A 24,580-nucleotide genomic window follows, 5' to 3' on the forward strand; every position below is an offset into this window, starting at 1 on the left:
ATTCCAAAGAGTACCTATTTGTATAATTCTCAGGACCCAGAAGAGAGAGCACCTTCAGCCCATGCCAGAGGCTTTCTCTTCCCAGAAACACTTTAAAATTATTAAAAAAAAAAAAAAAAAAAAAGACAATTACCAGGACCCACTTATAGTCCTTATTTTTCTAGAAATAATCACGGCCGGGCGCGGTGGCTCAAGCCTGTAATCCCGGCACTTTGGGAGGCCGAGACGGGCGGATCACGAGGTCAGGAGATCGAGACCATCCTGGCTAATACGGTGAAACCCCGTCTCTACTAAAAAAATACAAAAAACTAGCCGGGCGCGTTGGCGGGCGCCTGTAGTCCCAGCTACTCGGGAGGCTGAGGCAGGAGAATGGCAGGAACCCGGGAGGCGGAGCTTGCAGTGAGCTGAGATCCGGCCACTGCACTCCAGCCTGGGCGACAGAGCGAGACTCCGTCTCAAAAAAAAAAAAAAAAAGAAATAATCACAATCATAATAATAACACTTAATTGACCCACTGTGCATTAGACACCAGAGTACTTAACATATTACCTCATCTAAACCTCCCAACCCCTTTTTAGAATTACTTTATCCACTTTTTGTTGTTGTTGTTGTTGTTGTTGTTGAGATGGAGTCTCGCTCTGTCGTCCAGGCTGGAGTGCAGTGGCCGGATCTCAGCTCACTGCAAGCTCCGCCTCCCGGGTTTATGCCATTCTCCTGCCTCAGCCTCCCAAGTAGCTGGGACTACAGGCGCCCATCACCTCGCCCGGCTAGTTTTTTGTATTTTTTTAGTAGAGACGGGGTTTCACTGTGTTAGCCAGGATAGTCTCGATCTCCTGACCTCGTGATCCGCCCGTCTCGGCCTCCCAAAGTGCTGGGATTACAGGCTTGAGCCACCGCGCCCGGCCCACTTTTTTCTTTTTTTTGAAGAGATGGGGGTCTCGCTATGTTGCCCAGGCTGGACTCTGAACTCCCAGGCTCAAGTAATCCTCCGAGCTCAGCCTCCTGAGTAGCTGGGACTACACACTTGGCTCATTTTTTTTTTTTCAAACAGATAAGAAATTTAGGACATAAAAAAGAAAAGTAACTGTTTAGAGTCATATAGCTAGCAAGTAGAAGGTTTTCAAACTCAAGACACTCTGACTCTAGAGTTCATATTTTAACCACTTATTATACTGCCTCTCATTTCTATACATAACTACAGTGACATTATGAGCATATTTTATGATCCCTAGACTATAAGCTAGAGGCCAGGAACTGTTGTTTTAGTTTTTCCTGCAACACATGGTCTAACGGTATGCAATATTTATGGTAAGTATAAATGCTTAAAATTTTTCAAGAAAATAATCATGGAGGCACAGAAAAAATTTAAAAAATTAAGGCTGTACATCACATTGTTATGTGTAAGGGAAAAATGTCGGAATCAACAATATAACACTATATATTATTAAACAAAAAAAGTATTTATTGACATGGAAAAAGGTGAGTGAAAAAATTAGGTTATAATAGAATACAAATTAAGTGTTTTTTCCAGCTACTGAAAAAATAAAAAGGAACAGGAAAAAACAGCATGCAAATGCCCCAACGTTATTTGTGGAATTTGAGAAACTGATATTAAAATGCATATGGAACTGCAAAACGTGAAGGAAAGCAAAGATAATCTTGAAGAAGAACGAAGCTGGAAGATTTATACTACCAGATATCAACAGGTATTTCAAAGCTGTAATAATTAACATAGTACAGTACTAATCCAAGTACAAATACACCAAATTGTACAGAAAAGAGAATCTAGAAACAGCCCTACACATATATAGTCATGATTTGTGAAAAAGGTGGCACATAAAAGCAATAAAGAAGAGCCAGGTGTGGTGGCTCACACATGTAATCCCAGCACTTTGTGAGGCCGAGGCAGGCACATCACTTGAGGCCAGGAGTTCAAGATCAGCCTGGCCAACATGGCGAAACCCCATCTCTACTAAAAATACAAAAAATTAACTGGGTGTGGTGGTGTGCGCCTGTAATCCCAGGTGCGTGGGAGGCTGAGGCATGAGAATTGCTTGAACCTGGGAGATGGAGGTTGGAGTGAGGTGAACTGCGCTACTGCACTCCAGAATATGCTTTTACTCCTGCTTTACACCATACCAAAAAAATCTATTCCAACTGGATTGTAGGATTAAATATGAAAAATTGAACAGTAAGGCTTCTAGGTGATAACAGAGCAAAGTGTCTTTATGACCTGGGGGCATGCCAAGATTTAACAAATACACAAAAGGACCAACCCGAGAAAATAAATTTAATTTAAAACTTTTTTTTTTTTTTTTTTTTTTTTTTTTTTTTTTTGAGACGGAGTCTTGCTCTGCCACCCAGGCTGGAGTACAGTGGCCGATCTCAGCTCACTGCAAGCTCCGCCTCCCGGGTTTACGCCATTCTACTGCCTCAGCCTCCCGAGTAGCTGGGACTACAGGCGCCCGCCTCGTCGCCCGGCTAGTTTTTTGTATTTTTAAGTAGAGACAGGGTTTCACCGTATTAGCCAGGATGGTCTCGATCTCCTGACCTCGTGATCCGCCCGTCTCGGCCTCCCAAAGTGCTGGGATTACAGGCTTGAGCCACCGCGCCCGGCCGCTTTTTTTTTTTTTTGAGACGGAGTCTCACTTTGTCGCCCAGGCTGGAGTGCAATGACGCGATCTTGGCTCACTGCAACCTCTGCTTCCTGGGCTCAAGTGATTCTCCTGCCTCAGCCTCCCAAGTAGCTGGGATTACAGGCACCCACCACCATGCGTGGCTAATTTTAGTATTTTTAGTAGAGATGGGGTTTCACCATGTTGGCCAGGCTGGTTTCGAACTCCTGACCTCAAATGATCCGCTCACCTCACCCTCCCAAAGTGCTAGGATTACATGTGTGTGCCATCGCACCTGGTCTAAAATTAAAACTTTTATTCATCAGAAGATACCATTAAGAAGAAGAAGGGCGAAGGGCAACTAAGAGAAGGAGAAGATACTTATATATAAAGAACTGTTACAGATTAATAAAGAAAAAGGGAAAATGGTTAAAAGATTTTTAACAAGCATTTTAAAAAAGAGGTGATCTGAATGGTTAATCAACATATGCAAAGGTGCTCAATTAGTCATAAGGAAAATAACTTAAAAGCACAATGAAGCCGGGCGCGGTGGCTCAAGCCTGTAATCCCAGCACTTTGGGAGGCCGAGACAGGCGCATCACAAGGTCAGGAGATCGAGACCATCCTGGCTAACACGGTGAAACCCCGTCTCTACTAAAAAATACAAAAAACTAGCCGGGCAAGGTGGTGGGCGCCTGTAGTCCCAGCTACTCCGGAGGCTGAGGCGGGAGAATGGTGTGAACCCGGGAGGCGGAGCTTGCAGTGAGCTGAGATCCGGCCACTGCACTCCAGCCTGGGCGACAGAGTGAGACTCCGTCTCAAAAAAAAAAAAAAAAAAAAAAAGCACAATGAAATACTACTGCATACCATAGAATTCTTTACAAAAAAGATAGTAACAGCTGGGCACGGTGGCTCCATACCTGTAATTCCAGTTACTTGGGGTGTGGGAGGATCGCTTGAAGCAAGTTCAAGACCAGCCTGGGCAATATGGTGAGACCCCTGACTCGAAAAATATGTTAAAAATCAGCCAGGCATGGTGGGATGTGCCTGTAGTCCTAGCAACTCAGGATGCTGAGGCAGGAGAGTCACCTGAGCCCAGGTGTTGAAGGCTACAATGAGTTATGATAATGCCACTGTACTCCAACATGGGCGATAGCCTGGCCAACATGGCGAAACCCCGTCTCTACTAAAAATACAAAAAACTAGCCGGGCAAGGTGGTGGGCGCCTGTAGTCCCAGCTACTCCGGAGGCTGAGGCGGGAGAATGGTGTGAACCCGGGAGGCGGAGCTTGCAGTGAGCTGAGATCCGGCCACTGCACTCCAGCCTGGGCGACAGAGTGAGACTCCGTCTCAAAAAAAAAAAAAAAAAAAAAAAAGCACAATGAAATACTACTGCATACCATAGAATTCTTTACAAAAAAGATAGTAACAGCTGGGCACGGTGGCTCCATACCTGTAATTCCAGTTACTTGGGGTGTGGGAGGATCGCTTGAAGCAAGTTCAAGACCAGCCTGGGCAATATGGTGAGACCCCTGACTCGAAAAATATGTTAAAAATCAGCCAGGCATGGTGGGATGTGCCTGTAGTCCTAGCAACTCAGGATGCTGAGGCAGGAGAGTCACCTGAGCCCAGGTGTTGAAGGCTACAATGAGTTATGATAATGCCACTGTACTCCAACATGGGCGATAGCCTGGCCAACATGGCGAAACCCCGTCTCTACTAAAAATACAAAAAATTAACTGGGTGTGGTGGTGTGCGCCTGTAATCCCAAGTGCCTGGGAGGCTGAGGCATGAGAATTGCTTGAACCTGGGAGATGGAGGTTGGAGTGAGCCGAATTGCGCTATCGCACTCCAGAATATGCCTTTACTCCTGCTTCACACCATACCAAAAAAATCTATTCACGCCTGTAATCCCAGCACTTTGGGAGGTCGAGGCAGGCGGATCATGAGGTCAGGAGATCGAGACCATCCTGGCTAACACAGTGAAACCCTGTCTCTACTAAAAATACAAAAAACAATTAGCCGGGCATAGTGGCGGGTGCCTGTAGTCCCAGCTGCTTGGGAGGCTGAGGCAGAAGAATCGCTGGAACCTGGAAGGCAGAGCCTGCAGTGAGCCCAGATCACGCCACTGCACTTCAGCCTGGGTGACAGAATGAGACTGTCTCAAAAAAGAAATAAAATTAAAAATAATAAATATTTTTTAAAAATTCAGGCCGGGCGCGGTGGCTCAAGCCTGTAATCCCAGCACTTTGGGAGGCCGAGACGGGCGGATCACGAGGTCAGGAGATCCAGACCATCCTGGCCAAAATGGTGAAACTCCGTCTCTACTAAAAAAATACAAAAACTAGCCGGGCGAGTTGGCGGGCGCCTGTAGTCCCAGCTACTCGGGAGGCTGAGGCAGGAGAATGGCGTAAACCCAGGAGGCGGAGTTTGCAGTGAGCTGAGATCCGGCCACTGCACTCCAGCCTGGGCGACAGAGCGAGACTCCGTCTCAAAAAAAAAAAAAAAAAATTCATTTTGATTTATGACTTGATTTATGAAAATCCTTATTTTGCATTAAAATTTTATATTTACTTCTTCTCATTGTTTAAGTAAATAAAACCTAATTTTATTCAAAAGAATATAGTCCCAATGAATGGTATGGTGGAAAAGAAAAGTAAGTTTGGTCCAAAAGTTTCTTTACTAAAGTAAAATTCTTTGGTTGATATGCCTCTTCAGGTAAAAATAATAAAGTAAAATTCTTTCAAGTTGTTTCCTAGAATCTAAAAGGAACTCACATTTAAATACATTTTTAAACCTTTAATATAAAAGATTATTTCCTTTCAACTTTCAGTATTTGTTTTTTTTTTTTGAGACAGGGTCTTACTCTTGCCACCTGTAATGCAGTGATGAAATTACAGCTCACTGCAGCCTCAAACTCCTGGGCTTAAGCAATCCTCCCACCTCAGCCTCCCAAGCAGCTGGGACCACAGGTTAATATCACCATGTACAATAATTTAAAAAACTTTTTTGTAGTGACAGGTCTCACTATGTTGCCCAGGCTGGCTTCTAACTCAAGCAATCCTCCCGCCTCAGCCTACCAAAGTGCTAGGATTACAGGCGTGAGCCACCGCACCTGGCCTCAGTAATTTTTAAAATTATGGAAACAAGGCTGGGCGCGGTGGCTCAAGCGTGTAATCCCAGCACTTTGGGAGGCCAAGACGGGCGGATCACAAGGTCAGGAGATTGAGACCATCCTGGCTAACACAGTGAAACCCCGTCTCTACTAAAAAAATACAAAAAACTAGCCAGGTGAGGTGGCGGGCGCCTGTAGTCCCAGCTACTCAGGAGGCTGAGGCAGGAGAATGGCGTGAACCCAGGAGGCGGAGCTTGCAGTGAGCTGAGATCCAGCCACTGCACTCCAGCCTGGGCGACAGAGCGAGACTCCGTCTCAAAAAAATAAAAAAATAAAAAATAAAAATAAAAAATAAAAAGTAAAATTATGGAAACAAATCTCAAATTATTTGTTGATCCATTGCTATCACAAATCCAGTTTCAGATGAAAATCCATCTTTACCACTGCCTAGTATTAAACTATATCACATTTATTTAACATCTAGAAGATACACTAACATGAAAATCCTTTGTACTTGCTCTAGCTAAAATAAATTCCCAAAATATTAAAGAACTTAATGTGAACTTTAAATATTTGCTTTATAAAATGTAAAAAATCTAATGTGAACATTTTATTTTAATATGATTTATACCTTAAATATTTATGTTTCTTGGAAGATGCTTTTCTATTTTCGTTTTTTTGAGACGGAGTCTTGCTCTGTCATCCAGGCTGGAGTGCAATGGCACGATCTTGGCTCACTGCAACCTCCCCCTCCTGGGTTCAAGCGATTCTCCTGTCTCAGCCTCCCAAGTAGCTGGAAGTACAGGTGCACGCCACCACACCTGGATGAATTTTGTATTTTTAGTAGCGATAGGGGTTTGCCATGTTGGCCAGGCTGGTCTCGAACTCCTGACCTCAGGTGATCTGCATGCCTCAGCCTCCCAAAGTGCTGGGATTACAGGTGTAAGCCACTGTGCCCAACCTATCTATTTTCACTATCTGATCATCATTTCACTAAGTACGCAGCATTTATTTTCCAGAAATACTGTAGCTAGCTCTTTACTGTCTACTATAAATAATATTTTAGTAGTCATAAGTTAGCAAAAAATAAAATAATTTGAACTTACCCAAATGAATAGACAGGGCTAGGTTTCCTCATTGTTACCCAGTAACTTATTAAACATGTCATTAAACTAAGTAAAAAGAAAAATAAATTTAGTGTTAGAACTAGAAGAGAACATGTGAAGAGAAATTAAGTTTTCAGAATTCCTAAGTGGTTGAAAGTTATCCGTGTTTGCACAGACTAAATTAATAATAAATTACTCTAATAATTTATTAAGACAATTAATTCTAGTAGTTTACCATCTAATCATAGTGAGTATCTGAACATGTGGCATACTTGTAAGATTTTAACATGTGAAGGAACAGAATAAAGTTATAATACATCAAGTCAGTTAAGTAGAACCTAAACTCATACTTCTACTATACAATGTTATCCACCCTAAATGGTTTCTGTAACTGAAAATGCTAAAAAATGATACATACAATTTTAACTTTGATACACTTCACCTTTGTTAAAAGTTAAACTAAATATTAATAATACCTTGACAACATTTTGACTGAGATAAAATTATGTTCATTTTCCAAGCGTAGTAGAGAGATTCCCTCTAAAACAAGTTACTATAATATGAAATTGAGGTAACAACTATCTGTGTTAGACCCAATTAAATATGTTAGTTACCTGATTAATAAAAGGCATCTCTTTTTCTTTCTTTTTTTTTTTTTTTTTTTGAGACAGAGTCTTGCTCTGTTTCCCAGGCTGGAGTGCAGTAGTGCCATCTCAGCTTACTGAAACCTCTTCCTTCCAGGTTCAAGTGATTGTCCTGCCTCAGCCTCCCAAGTAGCTGTGATTACAGGCGTGGACGACCATGCCCAGCTAATTTTTGTATTTTTTTTTAGTAGAGATGAGGTTTCACCATGTTGGCCAGGCTGGTCTCGAACTCCTGGCCTCAAATGATCCACCCACCTTGGCTACCTAAAGTGCTAGGATTACAGGTGTGAGCCACTGCGCCTGGCCGAAAAGCCATCCTTATAATATACTCCTATCTCATGGATCTTGAAGACATCAAAGTATTTTGTAATCCCTAAATGGAAATATGAAAGGCTCCATGAAGCAGGGAGCCAAGGGTCTCTCTCCCTAGCTCACCATTCTCAATTCTCAGTTATTAACTATCCTTCATTTTTTTCCTCCATCTATAAACTTATAGCAGGAACTGATATATGTTCTTTTCTTTAGACGGAGTCTCACTCTATCGCCCAGGCTGGAGTGCAATGGAGCGATCTCGGCTCACTGCAATCTCCACCTCCCGGGTTCAAGTGATTCTCCTGCCTCAGCCTCCTGAGTAGCTGGGATTACAGGCACGCACCACCATGCCCGACTAACTTTTGTATTTTTAGTAGAGATGGGGTTTCACCATGTTGGCCAGGCTGGTCTTGAACTCCCGACCTTGTAATCCACCCACCTCGGCCTCCCAAAGTACTGGGATTACAGGTGCGAGGCACCGCGCCTGGCTGGGAACTGGTATGTTCTTAACATGACCCTACTCCCTGACCACAGCTGACTCATCCGTAGACAGGCACCTGACGCATGTAACCTAAGCTGGGTCAAAATGCTGCTCTGGATTTGGAAGTAGGATTTGGAACTGGAACCAAGGCATTCCAGGCTTAATTTGGCTGCTTTATTGAATGATGGAAATGCAAATTTGAAAATTTGGAGCAGTATTTATATTTCTATCCCCGGATTTGGGAGTAGGGAATGCTGACCTACAGGAAGAAAATAGCTCAACAATGTCCACACACAGGGAACAGAGATGACAGATAAAGAAAAGTTTGATTCTTACAGTGGAGCCCAGCTAAACCTCTGCCCTCAGATTCCATTAACACCCCTGAATCTATAGAATTAAGTATCCTACACCTTTGCTCCCCCAGTATAGCTCCAGTGGAAGTCTGATGGCTACAATCAAAGGAGCCCTAGCTAACTCCTTGAGAGTACTTCACGCTCATGACAGAGTTCATATAGTGTGCTAACCTCACTTCCAATTCATGTAAGTAGCAAGAATATGGTATTTACATTGAAGTTAAGCAAATCATCTAGGTTGGTTTTGAATGGATGGATGATTTTTGAAGTTGCATTGGATAAAGGCAGCCAAATGAGTTTCTGCAGTCAGAAATATACAATTAGGCTGGGCATGGTGGCGCATGGCTGTAATCCTAGCACTCTGGGAGGTCAGGGCAGGTGGATTATTTGACAGCCCAGGAGTACAAGACCAGCCTAGGCAACATGTCATGCCCTGTCACCACAAAAATATGCAAAAATTGGCCAGGTGTGGTGGTGAGTACCTGTAGTCCCAGGTACCCCAGAGGCTGAGGTAGGAGGATCGCCTGAGCCCAGGAGATTGCAGCTGCAGTGAGCCATGATTATGTCACTGTACTCAGCCTGGGTGACAGAGCAATACCCTGTCTCAAAAAAAAAAAAAAAGAAAAGAAAAACGAAATATACAATTGAAGCTTCAATCATTAATTTATTTATTCATGTTTTTATTTTTGAGACGGAGTCTTACTCTGTCACCCAAGTTGGAATGCAGTGGCACAATCCTGGCTCCTGCAACCTCTACCTCCCAAGCTCAAGCAATTCTCCCACCTCAGCTTCCTGAGTAGCTGGGATTACAAGAGTGCGCCACCATGCCCACCTCATTTTCTGGTATTTTAGTAGAGATGGGTTTTTACCACGTTGCTCAGGGTGGTTTCCAACTCCTGAGCCCAGGGAATCTGCCAGCGTCGGCCTCCCAAAGTGCTGGGATTACAGGCATGAGCCACCTCGCCCGGCCAAAGCTTCAATTATTAATTGTAAAATTTTTCTTCATAAATAATACTCTATAGATATTTGTTACTAATAAGAAATCTGAAAAATTCAGTGTCTAAACATTAACTTTTGAAAATTTTACCCTTAAAAATGGATAAAAATCTCTGAAACTTTTTCTACAGTTCATCACTTTTAAGATTTACAGTTCATCATGTTTTTTCACATCTTAATACTCCTCAAATCAGGGTTAGTCTTACAACTTACAGTACATCACAGCTGAATTAGTAGCATTTTTCTTGGGGACACATAAAATAAGTATTTATCTTAAAACTGTTGATATCTAATGTTTGATGAAATATGGTACACTAACTGAACTTACTTCCCATTACTACATAAATCTAAAAATCAGCACCCATTTCTTAACAAATCATTCAATATGTTTGATTTTATTTATATGCATAAATTATTTTAATTTCCATAGTTTAATAACACCACTTTGGTATTAATGTTCTCTATTAAAATATATTTCTACACCTCTTTGTAAAAACAGTAGCATTTATTAACAATAGTCTAAAATCAGATAACCACTTTCTTCTGTGTTTGGATATTAATGAAGCTCTAGATGAATCTAAATCACACCTTTCATCTGAAACATTATATATCGATAGCTAACTCATATGGCAGATTATGAGCCTCTAAAGAAAGAAACTTCTTCACATTAAATGAAAAGATTTTCCTTATGAACCCTAAGACATTAGGGAAACATCATTACTTTAGTTTTAAAATTTTACTATTTTTATTACCATTAGTTTATTATTATCAAATATGGTTGGGAACATTAATAATTATTCCCCAAAGTAACTTTTTAAAGTGTATGAATGAGCTGAGCGCGGTGGTTCACGCCTGTAATCCCAGTACTTCGGGAGGCTGAGGCGGGAGGACCACCTGAGGTCAGGAGTTCAAGACCAGCCTGGCCAACATGGTGAAACCCCATCTCTACTAAAAATACAAAAATTAGCCGGGCATGGTGGTGGGCACCTGTAATCCCAGCTATTTGGGAGGCTAAGACAGGAGAATCGCTTGAGCCCGGGAGGCGGAGGCTGCATGCAGTGAGCCAAGATCATGCCACTGCACTCCAGCCTGGGTGACAGGGTGAGACCCTGTCTCAAAAACAAATAAAATACAATCCTGTTTTTTTGAGACAAGTATCAGTCTGTCACCAAGACCCAAGACTGGAGTACAATGGTGCAATCATAGCTCACTGCAGCCTTAACCTTTTGGGCTCAAGTGATCCTAATGCCTACTATTCAGTGAGTAGCTGGGATTACAGGTGTGTACCACCACACTCGGCTAATTTTTAAAATTTTTTGTAAAGATGAGGTTTCACTGTATTGCCCAGGTTGATATTGAACTCCTGGGCTCAAGCGGTCCTTTCACCTTGGCTTCTGAAAGTACTGAGATTACAGGCATGAGCCACTGTGCCTGGTCTACAGGATATCTCTCTGTCACTGAGGCTGCAGTACAGTGCTTAGATCACAGCTCTCTGCAGCCTCAAACTCCTGGGCTCAAAAGTCCTCCTGTCTCAGCCTCCCAAAGCACTGGGATTACAGGCATGAGATACCACTCTTGGCAGTAACATACTTAATCTGCTTTTATTTATTTTTAAATTGGCATTTTATTTATATAATTAAAATTCAAAATTTACAAAAGAGATATATAGTGGGAAGATTTTAAATTATATCTCCCTGCCAGAGTCTTCCTCCTTAAAGACACCTATTACTATCAGTTTCTTGTTTATCCTTCCTATGTATATTTACGCAAATACAAGCAAATGACTGTAGTGTGTGGATGTGTAAACATGCGTGTATTCTTACTCTTTCCCCCTTTTTAATGCAAATTGCAGCATACTATATACATTGTTGTATATCTTGCTTTTTCCCCTCATTAGGACCTCTAAACCATAAAATGCTTTGGCTTTATTGTTTAAGGCTACATAATATTTAATTACATAGATAAGTGGGTTCCCTATACCCAGCAGGATCAGTTTCATCTGTTGCTAGAAATGCAAATTCTTGGGTCCTACCCTAGGCCTTCTGAATAAGTAACTCTGGAAATGGAACAATATGTATTTTAACAAGACCTTCCAAGTAATTCTGATGTATGGTCAAGTTTGAGAATTCTATGATATATATGTACCAAAATATAGGGTATACATGCCCCATAATTTATTTCATCATTCACATACTGATTGTTTCCAATCTTTTGTACTGAATAACCTCATATGCAACTCATTTTTAACCACAGGAATGTATCTGTAGCATAAATTACTAGAAAAGGAACTGCTATGTTTAAGGTTATCGGCATTTCTTTTTTTTTTGAGATGGAGTCTCGCTCTATCCCCCTGGCTGGAGTGCAGTGGCGTGATCTTGGCTCACTGCAAGCTCTGCCTCCCGGGATCATGCCATTCTCCTGCCTCAGCCTCCTGAGTAGCTGGAACTACAGGCGCCCGCCACCACGCCCGGCTAATTTTTTGTATTTTTAGTAGAGACGGGGTTTCACTGTGGTTTCGATCTCCTGACCTTGTGATCTGCCCGCCTCGGCCTCCCAAAGTGCTGGGATTACAGGCGTGAGCCACCGCACCCGGCCGGTTATGGGCATTTCTAAATTTAATTGATATTGCCAAACTGCCCTCGAGATGCTGCACCAATTTATATTCCCATCAGCAATGTATGAAAGTGCCTGTTTCCAGCCAGGACAGGTAGTTCACGCTTGTGATCCCAACACTTTGGGAGGGAAAGGCAGGAGGATCACTTCAGCCCAGAAATTTGAGACCTGCCTGGGCAACATAGGAAGACCTCATTTCTACAAAATATCAAAAAATTAGGCAGATGTGGTGGCACAAGCCTGTGGTACCACCCACTCAGGAGGCTGAGTTGCATCATTTGAGCTCAGGAGGTAAAGACTGAGGCTGCAGTGAGCCGAGGTCAACCCACTACACTCCAGCCTGAGAAAAAAGAATGCCTGTTTAGCCAAAACAATCTTGAAAAGGAACAAAGCTGGAATATTCACACTTTCCAATTTCAAAACCTACTACAGAGCTGCGGTAATCAAGACTGATGGTACTGGCATAAAGGACAGACATACAGATCAATGGGACAGACCTGAGGATCCAAAAATAAACATTCAAACATTCACATTTACAGTGAACTGGTGTTTTTTTTTGTTGTTGTTGTTTTGGTTTTTGAGATGGGGTCTCACTCTGTTGTCCAGGCTGGAGTGCAGTACTGCGATCTCAGCTCACTGCAACCTCTGTCTCCCAGGTTCAAGCAATTCTCCTGCCTCAGCCTCCCAAGCAGCTGGGATGACAGATGTCCACCACCATGCCTGGCTAATTTTTGTATTTTTAGTAGAGACGGGGCTTCACCATATTGACCAGGCTGGTCTCGAACTCCTGACTTTGTGATCCGCCCTCCTCACCTTCTCAAAGTGCTGGGATTACAGGCATGAGCCACTGCACCCAGCCGAATAAAGCCCTTTTTAAAAACAAAAGAGCATGTGTTTCCCTAACACACTCAACAACACAGCTATACTCAAATTTTTTAATCTTTCCCAACGTGACAGGCAAAACAGCATCTCGGAGTAATTTTAATTTGCATTTCTCTTACTGTTAGTGAAGATGAGCAACTTTTCATAAGTGTCATTTATAGTTCCTGTTCTGTAAACTCTCTGTATGTATTATAAATTTTTTTCTTCCTTTTCTTTTATTGGGTCTTCATCTTATTAAATTGTAGGGCCCTTCAAATATTAGCAAAATTAGTCCTTTGAGGTATGAATTGCAAATATCTTCTCAGGTTATTCTCTGTTTATGGTGACATTTGCTACCTAGAGTTTTTAACTTTAATATAATCAAATTTATAAATGTTTTGTTTTTTGTTTTTTGAGACTGAGTTTCACTCTTGTTGCCTAGGCTGGAGTGTGGTGGCACAATCTCGGCTCACTGTAACCTCCGCCTCCTGGGTCCAAGCGATTCTTATGCCTCACCCTCCCAAGTAGCTGGGACTACAGGCACAAGCCACCATGCCTGGCTAATTTTGTATTTTTAGTAGAGACGAGGTTTCACTATGTTGGCCAGGCTGGTCGTAAACTCCTGACCTCAAGTGATCCACCTGCCTTGGCCTCCCAAAGTGCTGGAATTGCAGGCATGAGCCACCCCATCCAGCCTCTAATTACTGTTATGTCTCTAACTATTGTTGTTTGTGTGTTTGTTCTATGTTGATAATCTTACTTATTTAGATTACTTTCCTTTAAGCAAAGAAAACTTCTTCATAATCTACTTTTTCTCTCCATAGATTTGCCTGTTCTGGACATTTCATATAAATGAAATCATACAATATGTGGTCCTTTATGATTGTCTTCATAGTATAATGTTTTTATTGTTTTCTTATACGATATCAGTAGCTGCTGTTTTTATTGCTGAATTGTATGGCTATACCACATTTCTACCAAATTCCTTATTGGCTCCAAAACATTAAGATTTCCTAAAAACTTACCTAAAAAGATCAAAAATGGTCAGGTAAGTATAGGCAGTTAAAGCTGCAAAACAACCAAAAAAATGATTAAAATATTACTCACCCCTCTAAAAAAATACAGCAAGTCACCCAAATTATTTCTACCAGGGGTATCCATCACCAAAAAACCTTTTGAGTCACTGGCCAACCTGATATATTGCCAGTTATCTAGTAAATTTGATCAATATATGTAGCCAAAGTTGGTTGGTAGAAAAGCTTACCACCCAACCTGATTTCTCCATTAGGAAAAATGAAGCAATGAATGTTAAAAAGCCCTGTGACCATTTTTCTGCCTGCTTCTGTAATCTCAGCACTATTTCAAATGTATTGTTCGAATAACAGAACAAAAGAACAATGCATTAAAAAACACAAAAAGTGGCCGGGCGCGGTGGCTCAAGCCTGTAATCCCAGCACTTTGGGAGGCCGAGATGGGCGGATCACGAGGTCAGGAGATCGAGACCATCCTGGCTAACATGGTGAAACCCCGTCTCTACTAAAAATACAAAAAACTAGCCGGGCGACGTGGCGGGCGCCTGTAGTCCCAGCTACTCGGGAGGCTGAGGCAGGAGAATGGCGTGAACCCGGGAGGCGGAGCTTGCAGTGAGCTGAGATCCGGCCACTGCACTCCAGCCTGGGCGGCAGAGCGAGACTCCGTCTCAAAAAAAAAAAAAAAAAAAAACACACACAAAAAGTTAAGATACAGGAAAAAATTACAGGACTCCCGTTTTTTTAAGGATTTTAAGGAAAAGCCAATAACCTAAAAATCTAACTTATAAATTGTATAAACTAAAGTTTTAATCTATTACATTAAAAACAAATCTCCAGCTGGGCGCGGTGGCTCACACCTCTAATCCCAGCACTTTGGGACGCCGAGGAGGGCAGATCATGAGGTCAGGAGATTGAAACCATCCTGGCCAACATGGTGAAACCCCATCTCTACTAAAACTACAAAAATTAGCTGGGCCTGGTGGTGTGTGCCTGTAATCCCAGCTACCTGGGAGGCTGAGGCAGGAGAATCGCTTGAACCAGGGAGTCGGCAGTGAGCCAAGATTACATTCCAGCCTGGCAACAGAGTGAGACTCCATCTCAAAAAAAAAAACACAAAAAAACAAAAAAACAAAACAAAAACAAATCTCCAAATAGATTTAATGATTTTTTTTTTTCTTTTTAAATAACAGCTTATTTAAAATGAAAATGGTTGGCCGGGCGCGGTGGCTCAAGCCTGTAATCCCAGCACTTTGGGAGGCCGAGACGGGCGAATCACGAGGTCAGGAGATCGAGACCATCCTGGCTAACACGGTGAAACCCCGTCTCTACTAAAAAAATACAAAAAATTAGCCAGGCGAGATGGCGGGCGCCTGTAGTCCCAGCTACTCGGGAGGCTGAGGCGAGAGAATGGCGTCAACCCGGGAGGCGGAGCTTGCAGTGAGCTGAGATCAGGCCACTGCACTCCAGCCTGGGCGACAGAGCGAGACTCCGTCTCAACAAAAAAAAAAAAAAAAAAAAAAAAAGAAAATGGCCAGGCATTGTGGCTTACGCCTGTAATCCCAGTACTTTGGGAGGCCGAGGTGGGTAGATCATTTGAGCTCAGGAGTTTGAGACCAGCCTGGGCAACATGGTGAGACCCCATTTCTACTTTAAAGTATATTTTAAAAGGAAAAAAACTTAAAAAAGAAAAAAAGATACAATGCTAACAAATGAACAAAGTTTTATAGTTTACAAGGAAGTTTTAAATATATTCCCTTATTTAAATCATTTGACTTAAATACATTTCAGAATATATTCTATATAAGATATACCTTTATTTCCAATGAGAAAAACAAAAGTGAAAATAACAACTCCATAAAAATACAAAGGTGACATACCTATACTATTAGTAGAACTGCACCACATAAGCAGGAAGCCAGTACATATCAAGTTTATTACACCAAAGAGCAGTATCTTCCAGGACTGTAAAAATAAAAATCACTCTTATGTGTACACAAGTGATAAATTTCACAGGGTCTGCTCAAGTTGCTATAATTTATACTCTGATATTCAAAGGAATAAATGTAACTTCCTTCAAAAAGTCTGTGTCACACTTTCCACATCTACCAAAGTGTCATCAGCTAAGTTATAGTATACAAATTTAAAGGAATAATTCCAGAAGGAGAGTTGTTCAAGAGAAAATAAATTCTGACATAGAAATTCTCAAATAGTTGAGAAAAATATATATACATATGCATTTTGTCTCCATAGGTACATATTATAGAGACAATGATGAAGCAAATGAGGTAAAAGGTAAGCAACTGGTGAATCTGAACAAAGGGCATAATGATGTTCCTAAAAGTTACTAATCTTGTCCAGGTGCAATGGCTCATGCCTGTAATCCCAGCACTTTGGGAGGCCGAGGCGGGTGAAGGTCAGGAGTTCAAGACCAGCCTGGTCAACATGGTGAAATCCCATCTCTACTGAAATAAAAAAATCAGCCAGGCATGGTGGCAGGTGCCTGCAATCCCAGCTACTTGGGAGGCTGAGACAGGAGAATCACTTGAACCAGGGAAACGGAGGTTGCAGTAAGACGAGATTATGCCACTGCACTCCAGTCTGGGTGACAGAGCGAGACTATCTCAAAAAAAAAAAAAGAAAGTACTGACCTTGGCTGTTCAACATCAATCAAGTAAGATGAGAAATAAGGAAAGATCTTGATTTTGGCAACACAGAGGTTTTTGGTTACCTTGTAAAAGCTGTTTACGTAAATTAGTGGGGACCAGTGCCAAACTGGTACGTGTTTAATAGAGATGGGGAGAAGAGAAGGTGAATATAGTGTACTGATAATTCTTTCAAGGAGGTTTGCTACAAAAGGAAGCTGAGAAATGAAGCAGCCCTGAGAGTGGAACTTATAACATGTAATTACGATGCAAGAAAGAAGAGAATGATGCAAGAAAAACAATGATGCAAGAAACAGAACAATTATACGGACATCATCTTTTAGCAGGTAACAAGTGAAAGAACTGGCTTTATAGAGGATAACTGAAAGCTTGTCCAGAGAAATAGGAGGGAAGGCAGAGTGATGGCTGATGTGCTAATGACAGGATATAGAAGTTTTCTTCTGATTACTTCTTTTCCCTTGGTGAAACAGGAAGCAAGATCATTGGGTTAGGGTGAGGATGAAGATGGTATTAGAAGCTTGAGGATAGAAATGAAAGAACATGGTATGAAACAGCCATCTAGGAAATTGGAAAATTGAATGAACGAAGGAAATATAGAATGAAAGAAATACAGGCAGCACTAATGGTCTGCATGATCATGAATTCAAAGTGAGACCAGTTGCATGGTTTTGTTTCTCTCAGGTTACATTCAGTTGCTTAGATGCAAGTACAGAGTAGAAAGAAAGTGAACTTGGCTGGGCGCAGTGGCTCACGCCTGTAATCCCAGCACCTTGGGAGGCCGAGGCGGGCGGATCATGAGGTCAGGAGATCGAAAACATCCTGGCCAACATGGTGAAACCCCATCTCTACTAAAACTACAAAAATTAGCTCGGCCTGGTGGTACGTGCCTGTAATCCCAGCTACTTGGGAGGCTGAGGCAGGAGAAATCGCTTGAACCCGGGAGGTGGAGGTTGCAGTGAGCTGAGCTCATGCCACTGCACTCCAGCCTGGGCAGCAGAGCAAGACTCCATCTAAGAACAGAACAGAACAGAACAGAAAAGAAAGTGAACTTAAAGAAGATTGGGGATTTTCCAGGAATTAAGACAGAGGGAAGGGGAGCACAAAAGAGTTGAGAGCATGTAAAAGAAAATGATACTAGTTGGGAGTGGTGGTGTACACCTGCAATCCCAGCTACTCAGGAGGCTGAGGCAGGAGGATCCCTTGAGCCCAGGAGTTCAAGACCAGCCTGGATAATACAGAAAGATTCCATCTCAAAAAAAAAGAGGCCGGGCGCGGTGGCTCAAGCCTGTAATCCCAGCACTTTGGGAGGCCGAGACGGGCGGATCACGAGGTCAGGAGATCGAGACCATCCTGGCTAACACGGTGAAACCCCGTCTCTACTAAAATATACAAAAAACTAGCCGGGCGAGATGGCGGGCGCCTGTAGTCCCACCTACTCGGGAGGCTGAGGTGAGAGAATGGCGTAAACCCGGGAGGCGGAGCTTGCAGTGAGCTGAGATCCGGCCACTGCACTCCAGCCTGGGCGACAGAGCGAGACTCCGTCTCAAAAAAAAAAGAACAAAAAGGAGGGAAATGATAATGATGGAGCATAGAATCTAAGCTGGATAAGGAAGCAAATGAAGATAAGGGAGTTGAAAAATAGTGAAAATATGGCAGAGTTTCAATTGGACTGCCCACTGGTACTGTTTATTATTGTTTCATTGAAGCTGGCTTTACTTAAAAGTCATCAAATATTTACTGGATGCTTATATTGTACTTCTATAAAAAGGTGAGCAAAATAGAGATAGTCAGTTCCCTAAGAGAATTTATCATTTAGACAACAATGAGAAGCATGAAACACAGTAACTAGAAGGTTTACATTGGTGGCCTAAAAGGATGGCAATTACATCTTTTTATTTACAGTCTCAAAACATGACATATTTTTCTTGCCCTACATTAAAAATGAGAAAACATGGGCCAGGCGCGGTGGCTCAGGCCTGTAATCCCAGCACTTTGGGAGGTTGAGGTGAGCGGATCACTTGAGGTCAGGAGTTCGAGATCAGCCTGACCAACATGGAGAAACCCCATCTCTACTAAAAATACAAAAAATTAGCCGAGTGTGGTGGCCCATGCCTGTAATCCCAGCTACTCTGGAGGCTGAGGCAGGAGAATCGCTTGAACCCAGGAGGCAGAGGTTGCAGTGAGCCCAGATCATGCCATTGCACTCCAGCATGGGCAACAAGAGTGAAACTCCATCTCAAAAAATAAATAAATAAAAGAGAAAACATGGCTTTAGACTGGATCCATTTAATTTTTTGAAAACTTAATAACCAAAAGCAACCACAAAACCATTTTTCTTTAAAACAGTTCAGAATTAGAATCAAAACTTTAACAGAAGCTTCGTACCAAAGCAAAACAATTTAACACCAAATGACTGCAATTTTACACTAAAAAAACGCTTTTCCAACATAGAAAAATGAAAACAGTGTGGTGGGATCAGGAGTGATTTCTATTTGCCTTAAAAATTATCTTTCTTCAATGTTATAATGTTGTTTGTGCAATAATTAAAATTGGGGTTAAGGAATAACTTACCCTTCGGTCAGCTGCTACAAGTCTAAATTCCCGTAACAACTTGCCAAAAAAGGATCTTTGTGGTTTTCGAAAGAGATGAATTGTCCCCTTTCAAACAAACAATATACAAATCAACATTTAAATATTTAATCATCTTCAGAGTTCCTATGATATGATATAGTGGTTCCTATGATATGGTATGAGATAGTGGTAATAATAACCAATATTTATTAAGTACTCAATATACACCAAGCACTTATTCTAGATACTTTATGTATATTTATGGGTTGAATATTCACAATAAACCTATGTGGGTGGAGACAACTTTTAGTAAGTCATCCAAAGTCACAGAGCTAGTAAATGGCTGAGCAGAAATTCAAATCCAGGCTTTTTAGCTCCAGACCACACTCTATTTTTAAATGGATAAGGCAATTTGAACCAAAAAAGAAACAGTTTGCCAAACAGCTCTACTGGAAATTTCTACTGAAAATTCACCTAATTAAAGCTATATATGTGGCTGTGCTTGGGGCTCATGCCTGTAATCCCAGCACTTTGGGAGGCTGAGGCAGAGGGATCACTTGAGGCCAGGAGTTCATGGCGAAACCCCATCTCTACTAAAAATATAAAAATTGGCTGGGTGTGGTGGTGCACACCTGTAATACCAGCTACTCAGGAGGCTGAGGGATGAGAATCTCTTGAGCCTGGGAGGTGGAGTTTGCAGTAAGCCAAGATCGCACCACTGCACTCTAGCCTGGGTGACAGAGTGAGACTGTCTCAAAAAGAAAGCAAGTTTAGGCAACTATTACAGTAAAACCCCTGAGATTCTCTCTTAGGCATTCAGTCAAAGTATCTGACACCCTGGCTAGTCTCCCTGGCCCCTGCTGGTATACAGTTTGGGGATAGTAAAGACAGGGCTCACCAATGAGAGAGAAGACTGAGGGGATTTACCACCCAAGTTTAGGAAATCATATGGGAAAGCCTTAGCAGAAAGGAGAGTTCAAACACATATGAGAAATTAACTTATGAGAAAGGCAGTATCCAATATCAGTGGGAGAAAATATGAGCCAGTCAATAAATGGTATTTTGATCAAGGTAATGTTTCACCCTTATCATACTCCTTACTCTAATTTGTTATTATTTTGAAAATTAAAATATAGAATTATAGAGTACTTGATTGAAGAAAGCCTAGATGTATTATTTTATAATCTGGGCTTTGGGGGAAGCCTTTCTTAATAGGACATAAAAACCAAGAAGCTCTAAAGGAAAAAAAATTGATTGATTTTACTATAAAATTTCATGGGCGAATGTAATACCCTAAAGGGGGAAAAAAGATTTCAGGTCAAACTGTGAAAAAAAATTGTAATTCACAACAGACAATAGGCCAATTTTCTCTATACACAACAAGCTTCCACAAATTATTTTTAAGAAGATAAATAGGCCGGGCGCGGTGGCTCAAGCCTGTAATCCCAGCACTTTGGGAGGCCGAGGCGGGCGGATCACGAGGTCAGGAGATCGAGACCATCCTGGCTAACACGGTGAAACCCCGTCTCTACTAAAAAATACAAAAAACTAGCCGGGCGCAGTGGCGGGCGCCTGTAGTCCCAGCTACTCGGAGGCTGAGGCGGGAGAATGGCGGGAACCGGGAGGCGGAGCTTGCAGTGAGCCCAGATCGCGCCACTGCACTCCAGCCTGGGCGACACAGCGAGACTCCTTCTCAAAAAAAAAAAAAAAAAAAAAAAAGAAGATAAATAACCCAGTTTTAAAAGTTACACATTTATAAAGCTGGCCAAATCAATACCTGCTCATTATTCACATTTGCGACTTTGTACTGTTAATGTGAAATCATGATTTCTGTTGATACTTTAAAAATAAAAATGGTATGCCTCTCCCTCTACACAGTCACATCTATCTCTTGAACCTCAGTTCCAGCTGCTTTTGAGGAAGACAGTCTGATTTTAAACATAGGCTATGGCCGGGTGCGGTGGCTCAAGCCTGTAATCCCAGCACTTTGGGAGGCCGAGATGGGCGGATCACGAGGTCAGGAGATCGAGACCATCCTGGCTAACACGGTGAAACCCCGTCTCTACTAAAAAATACAAAAAAATTAGCCGGGCAAGGTGGCGGGCGCCTGTAGTCCCAGCTACTGGGGAGGCTGAGGCAGGAGAATGGCGTGAACCCAGGAGGCGGAGCTTGCAGTGAGCTGAGATCTGGCCACAGCACTCCAGCCTGGGCGGCAGAGCGAGACTCCGTCTCAAAAAAAAAAAAAAAAAAATAGGCTACACAGCAAACGGGATATTCACTCTACTGCAGCCTCATCCTGCAGCGAAGTAGTGAATATTCTGTTTGCCATATTAAAAATCAGACTGTCCCAAATTTGGTGAAAACCATTCCCGTCATTTTTCTATGATGTAGTACTGATAATGAGGCAGAAACTTATGTCTATGAAGAAGGCAAAAAACGGTACTTTAAGTGTGTGCTATAATGAATCGAATTTGTGATGTCTACTGGTAAGAACGGGAATAATGCCAAAAGACCTGTGATTACTAATTGTTTCAGTTATCATTAAAAAATACTTAGCCTTTTTTTATGCTGAAAATTTGGCATGGCCCTATTAATTTTTCTGGTATAGGTTTCCAAAAGCAAAACTCTATAGCTACTTTTAAAGAGAGTATTTTGTCATTACAAAAGAAAGTATCATTACAGGGGGAAAAAAAATCCTTCACAATTTTAAATGGCTCATACACAGTAATTTGATTGCTAAGTGCCACAAACATAAATTTTTTGATATTAATTTTAATGAAATACTTTCCTAGATGGTAAAAGCCACAATCACTATAACAACCTTATTACATTTCTACCTCACTAAAGTTGGTCAATTTGACTCAAACACTGAAGCCCCAGAAAGCAGTGAAACTGAGGTATTAAAAAATTATAAATATAGGCCAGGCGCGGAGGCTCATGCCTGTAATCCCAGCACTTTGGGAGGCCGAGGCGGGTGGATCACGAGGTCAGGAGATCGAGACCATCCTGGCCAACATGGTGAAACCCCGTCTCTACTAAAAATACAAAAATTAGCCGGGCGTGGTGGTGGGCACCTGTAGTCCCAGCTACTCAGGAGGCTGAGGCAGGAGAATGGCGTGAACCCGGGAGGCGGAGCTTGCAGTGAGCTGAGATTGTGCCACTGCACTCCAGCCTGGGTGACAGAGTGAGATTCCGTCTCAAAAAAAAAAAAAAAAAATTATAAATGTAAAAATCTTTCAAATCCAATGCAAGCATGATTTTCCTACATAGCATCTAGAGAGCAATTAAGTGGTTATAAGGAGGGATAACTCATTTCTTCAAAGCTTAGGCATCATTAGTTGCACTATGCTGAGACTCAGGAAAAGCAGGAAAAAAGGCCAAGCACTAGATATTTGGCATAAGAAAAACAACAGCAGAGTGTTGATAATTGTTGCTGCCACGTGACAGGTACAAGGGGGCTCCTATTATGGTCTCTCTACTTCTGTGTATGTATAAAAATTTTCATAATAGAAAGGTGAAAAAAGTAAAAATAAAGCACCAGAAAAATGTTACCATTTTTATATCCAAATAAAGACCACTGTGTGTGTATAACCTTACAGCTAAGCTAATCCAGTTTTAAAAGAATATGCTATTTTCACTTTAGATGTTAATAAATGTTAATATTAATATTTTTTTCTTGGCTGGCCATAGTGGCTCATGCCTGTAATTCCACCACTCTGGGTGGCTGAGTAAGGAGGATCACTTGAGCCCAGGAGTTCAAGACCAGCCTAGGCAACATACTGAGACCCTGTCTCTACAAAAAATTGAAAAGAAAAAAATTAGCCAGGCATGGTGGTACACGCCTGTAGTCCCAGCTACTCAGGACGCCAAGGTGGGAGGATTGCGTGAGCCCAGGAAGCCAAAGCTGTAGTGAGCCAGGATCACACTTTACTCCAGCCTGGGCCACAGAGCGAGACCTCATCTCAAAATAAATAAATAAATAAATAAATAAACAAACACACATATGTATAAATATTATACATGTGTATGTACATATGTGTATATATTCTTAAGGAATTACGTGTGACATATTTTGGTTCCAAAGATTTAAGAAATTCTCCTTAATACTGTTATTTTTGGACATCTTCTGTTTAACCCTAGCCAACTTTAAGTTTCAGGTTAAGAGAATCAACAATGTTTCTAAAAGGCAGGCCACTTCTGATGCCATCCTGACAATGAAAATAAAACAAAAATCCTAATGCTCATATCACTCTTCACAAAATTATATTGGCTCTCCATTGCTACCAGAATAAACTCCAAATTTTACAACCAGAATTTCCAGGTTTTCAATGACTTAGCCTGTTTCTTTCCAGTCTTACCTCTTTCTCCACATAGAAACCCTCAACTTCAGTTAAACTGGTCTACTCTTTGTCTCATCACACCACTCTTGCGTGAAAAAGCCAGATCTGTCTAACTCAAGCTCTTATTCATATAATGAGAAACAAGTACTAGATTAAGAGTATTAAGAGTGGGGCACAAAGTACTTAGTTTCATGTTTCACTTCTTAAATGAAGTCTTCCTAGATCATTCCAAACTGTAGTGTTTTTTTATGCCACTTATTTTGCATTAATCAAAGTATAGCCTTCAACTTGTTGCGTTGCTTTATAATTTTTTAGTAACTTCACTAATGACAAGGGCTATTTTTCTTTATATTTTATTTGTATATATTTATATTTTAATATTATGTATTTATATTATTTATATTTTCTAAGAGAGCACTGTTTTCACATAGCATATTCTTAATAAACACAAAACCTTTTTCTCAATATTTTATTTTAAAATACTTATTTTAAAAAATAAACCTTAAAAAATGTTTCCCTGCATGACTAATACTAATGTTTCAAGCATAAAGATATAGTGCTTGGCCGGGCGCGGTGGCTCAAGCCTGTAATCCCAGCACTTTGGGAGGCCGAGACGGGCGGATCACGAGGTCAGGAGATCGAGACCATCCTGGCTAACGCAGTGAAACCCCGTCTCTACTAAAAAATACAAAAAACTAGCCGGGCGTGGTGGTGGGCGCCTGTAGTCCCAGCTGCTCGGGAGGCTGAGGCAGGAGAATGGCGTGAACCCGGGAGGCGGAGCTTGCAGTGAGCTGAGATCCGGCTACTGCACTCCAGCCTGGGCGACAGAGCGAGACTCCGTCTCAAAAAAAAAAAAAAAAAAAAAAAAAAAAGATATAGT

General features: G+C 41.7%; 1 protein-coding gene across 5 annotated transcripts in view; it reads right to left on the minus strand.

Annotated features, from left to right (window-relative positions):
* SLC30A6 (solute carrier family 30 member 6) overlaps positions 1-24,580 on the minus strand; it is a 58,961-nt gene that overhangs the window by 32,011 nt on the left and 2,370 nt on the right. For 3 of the 5 annotated variants that reach the window (XM_033176095.1, XM_033176098.1, XM_033176101.1), the window contains exons 2-5: positions 19,361-19,447; positions 16,004-16,088; positions 14,121-14,163; positions 6,836-6,901 (exon numbers count right to left, since the gene is read on the minus strand). In XM_033176095.1, the coding sequence (XP_033031986.1) occupies positions 6,836-6,901; positions 14,121-14,163; positions 16,004-16,088; positions 19,361-19,447 (281 nt within the window). Of the gene's footprint in view, positions 1-6,835; positions 6,902-14,120; positions 14,164-16,003; positions 16,089-19,360; positions 19,448-24,580 lie in introns of those variants that run through there. The other 2 variants (XM_033176099.1, XM_033176102.1) reach the window with 1 other exon arrangement.

The sequence above is a fragment of the Trachypithecus francoisi genome, unplaced genomic scaffold, assembly GCF_009764315.1.
Source record: "Trachypithecus francoisi isolate TF-2019V2 unplaced genomic scaffold, Tfra_2.0 Lachesis_group17, whole genome shotgun sequence".
In the NCBI taxonomy this organism is placed as follows: domain Eukaryota; kingdom Metazoa; phylum Chordata; class Mammalia; order Primates; family Cercopithecidae; genus Trachypithecus; species Trachypithecus francoisi.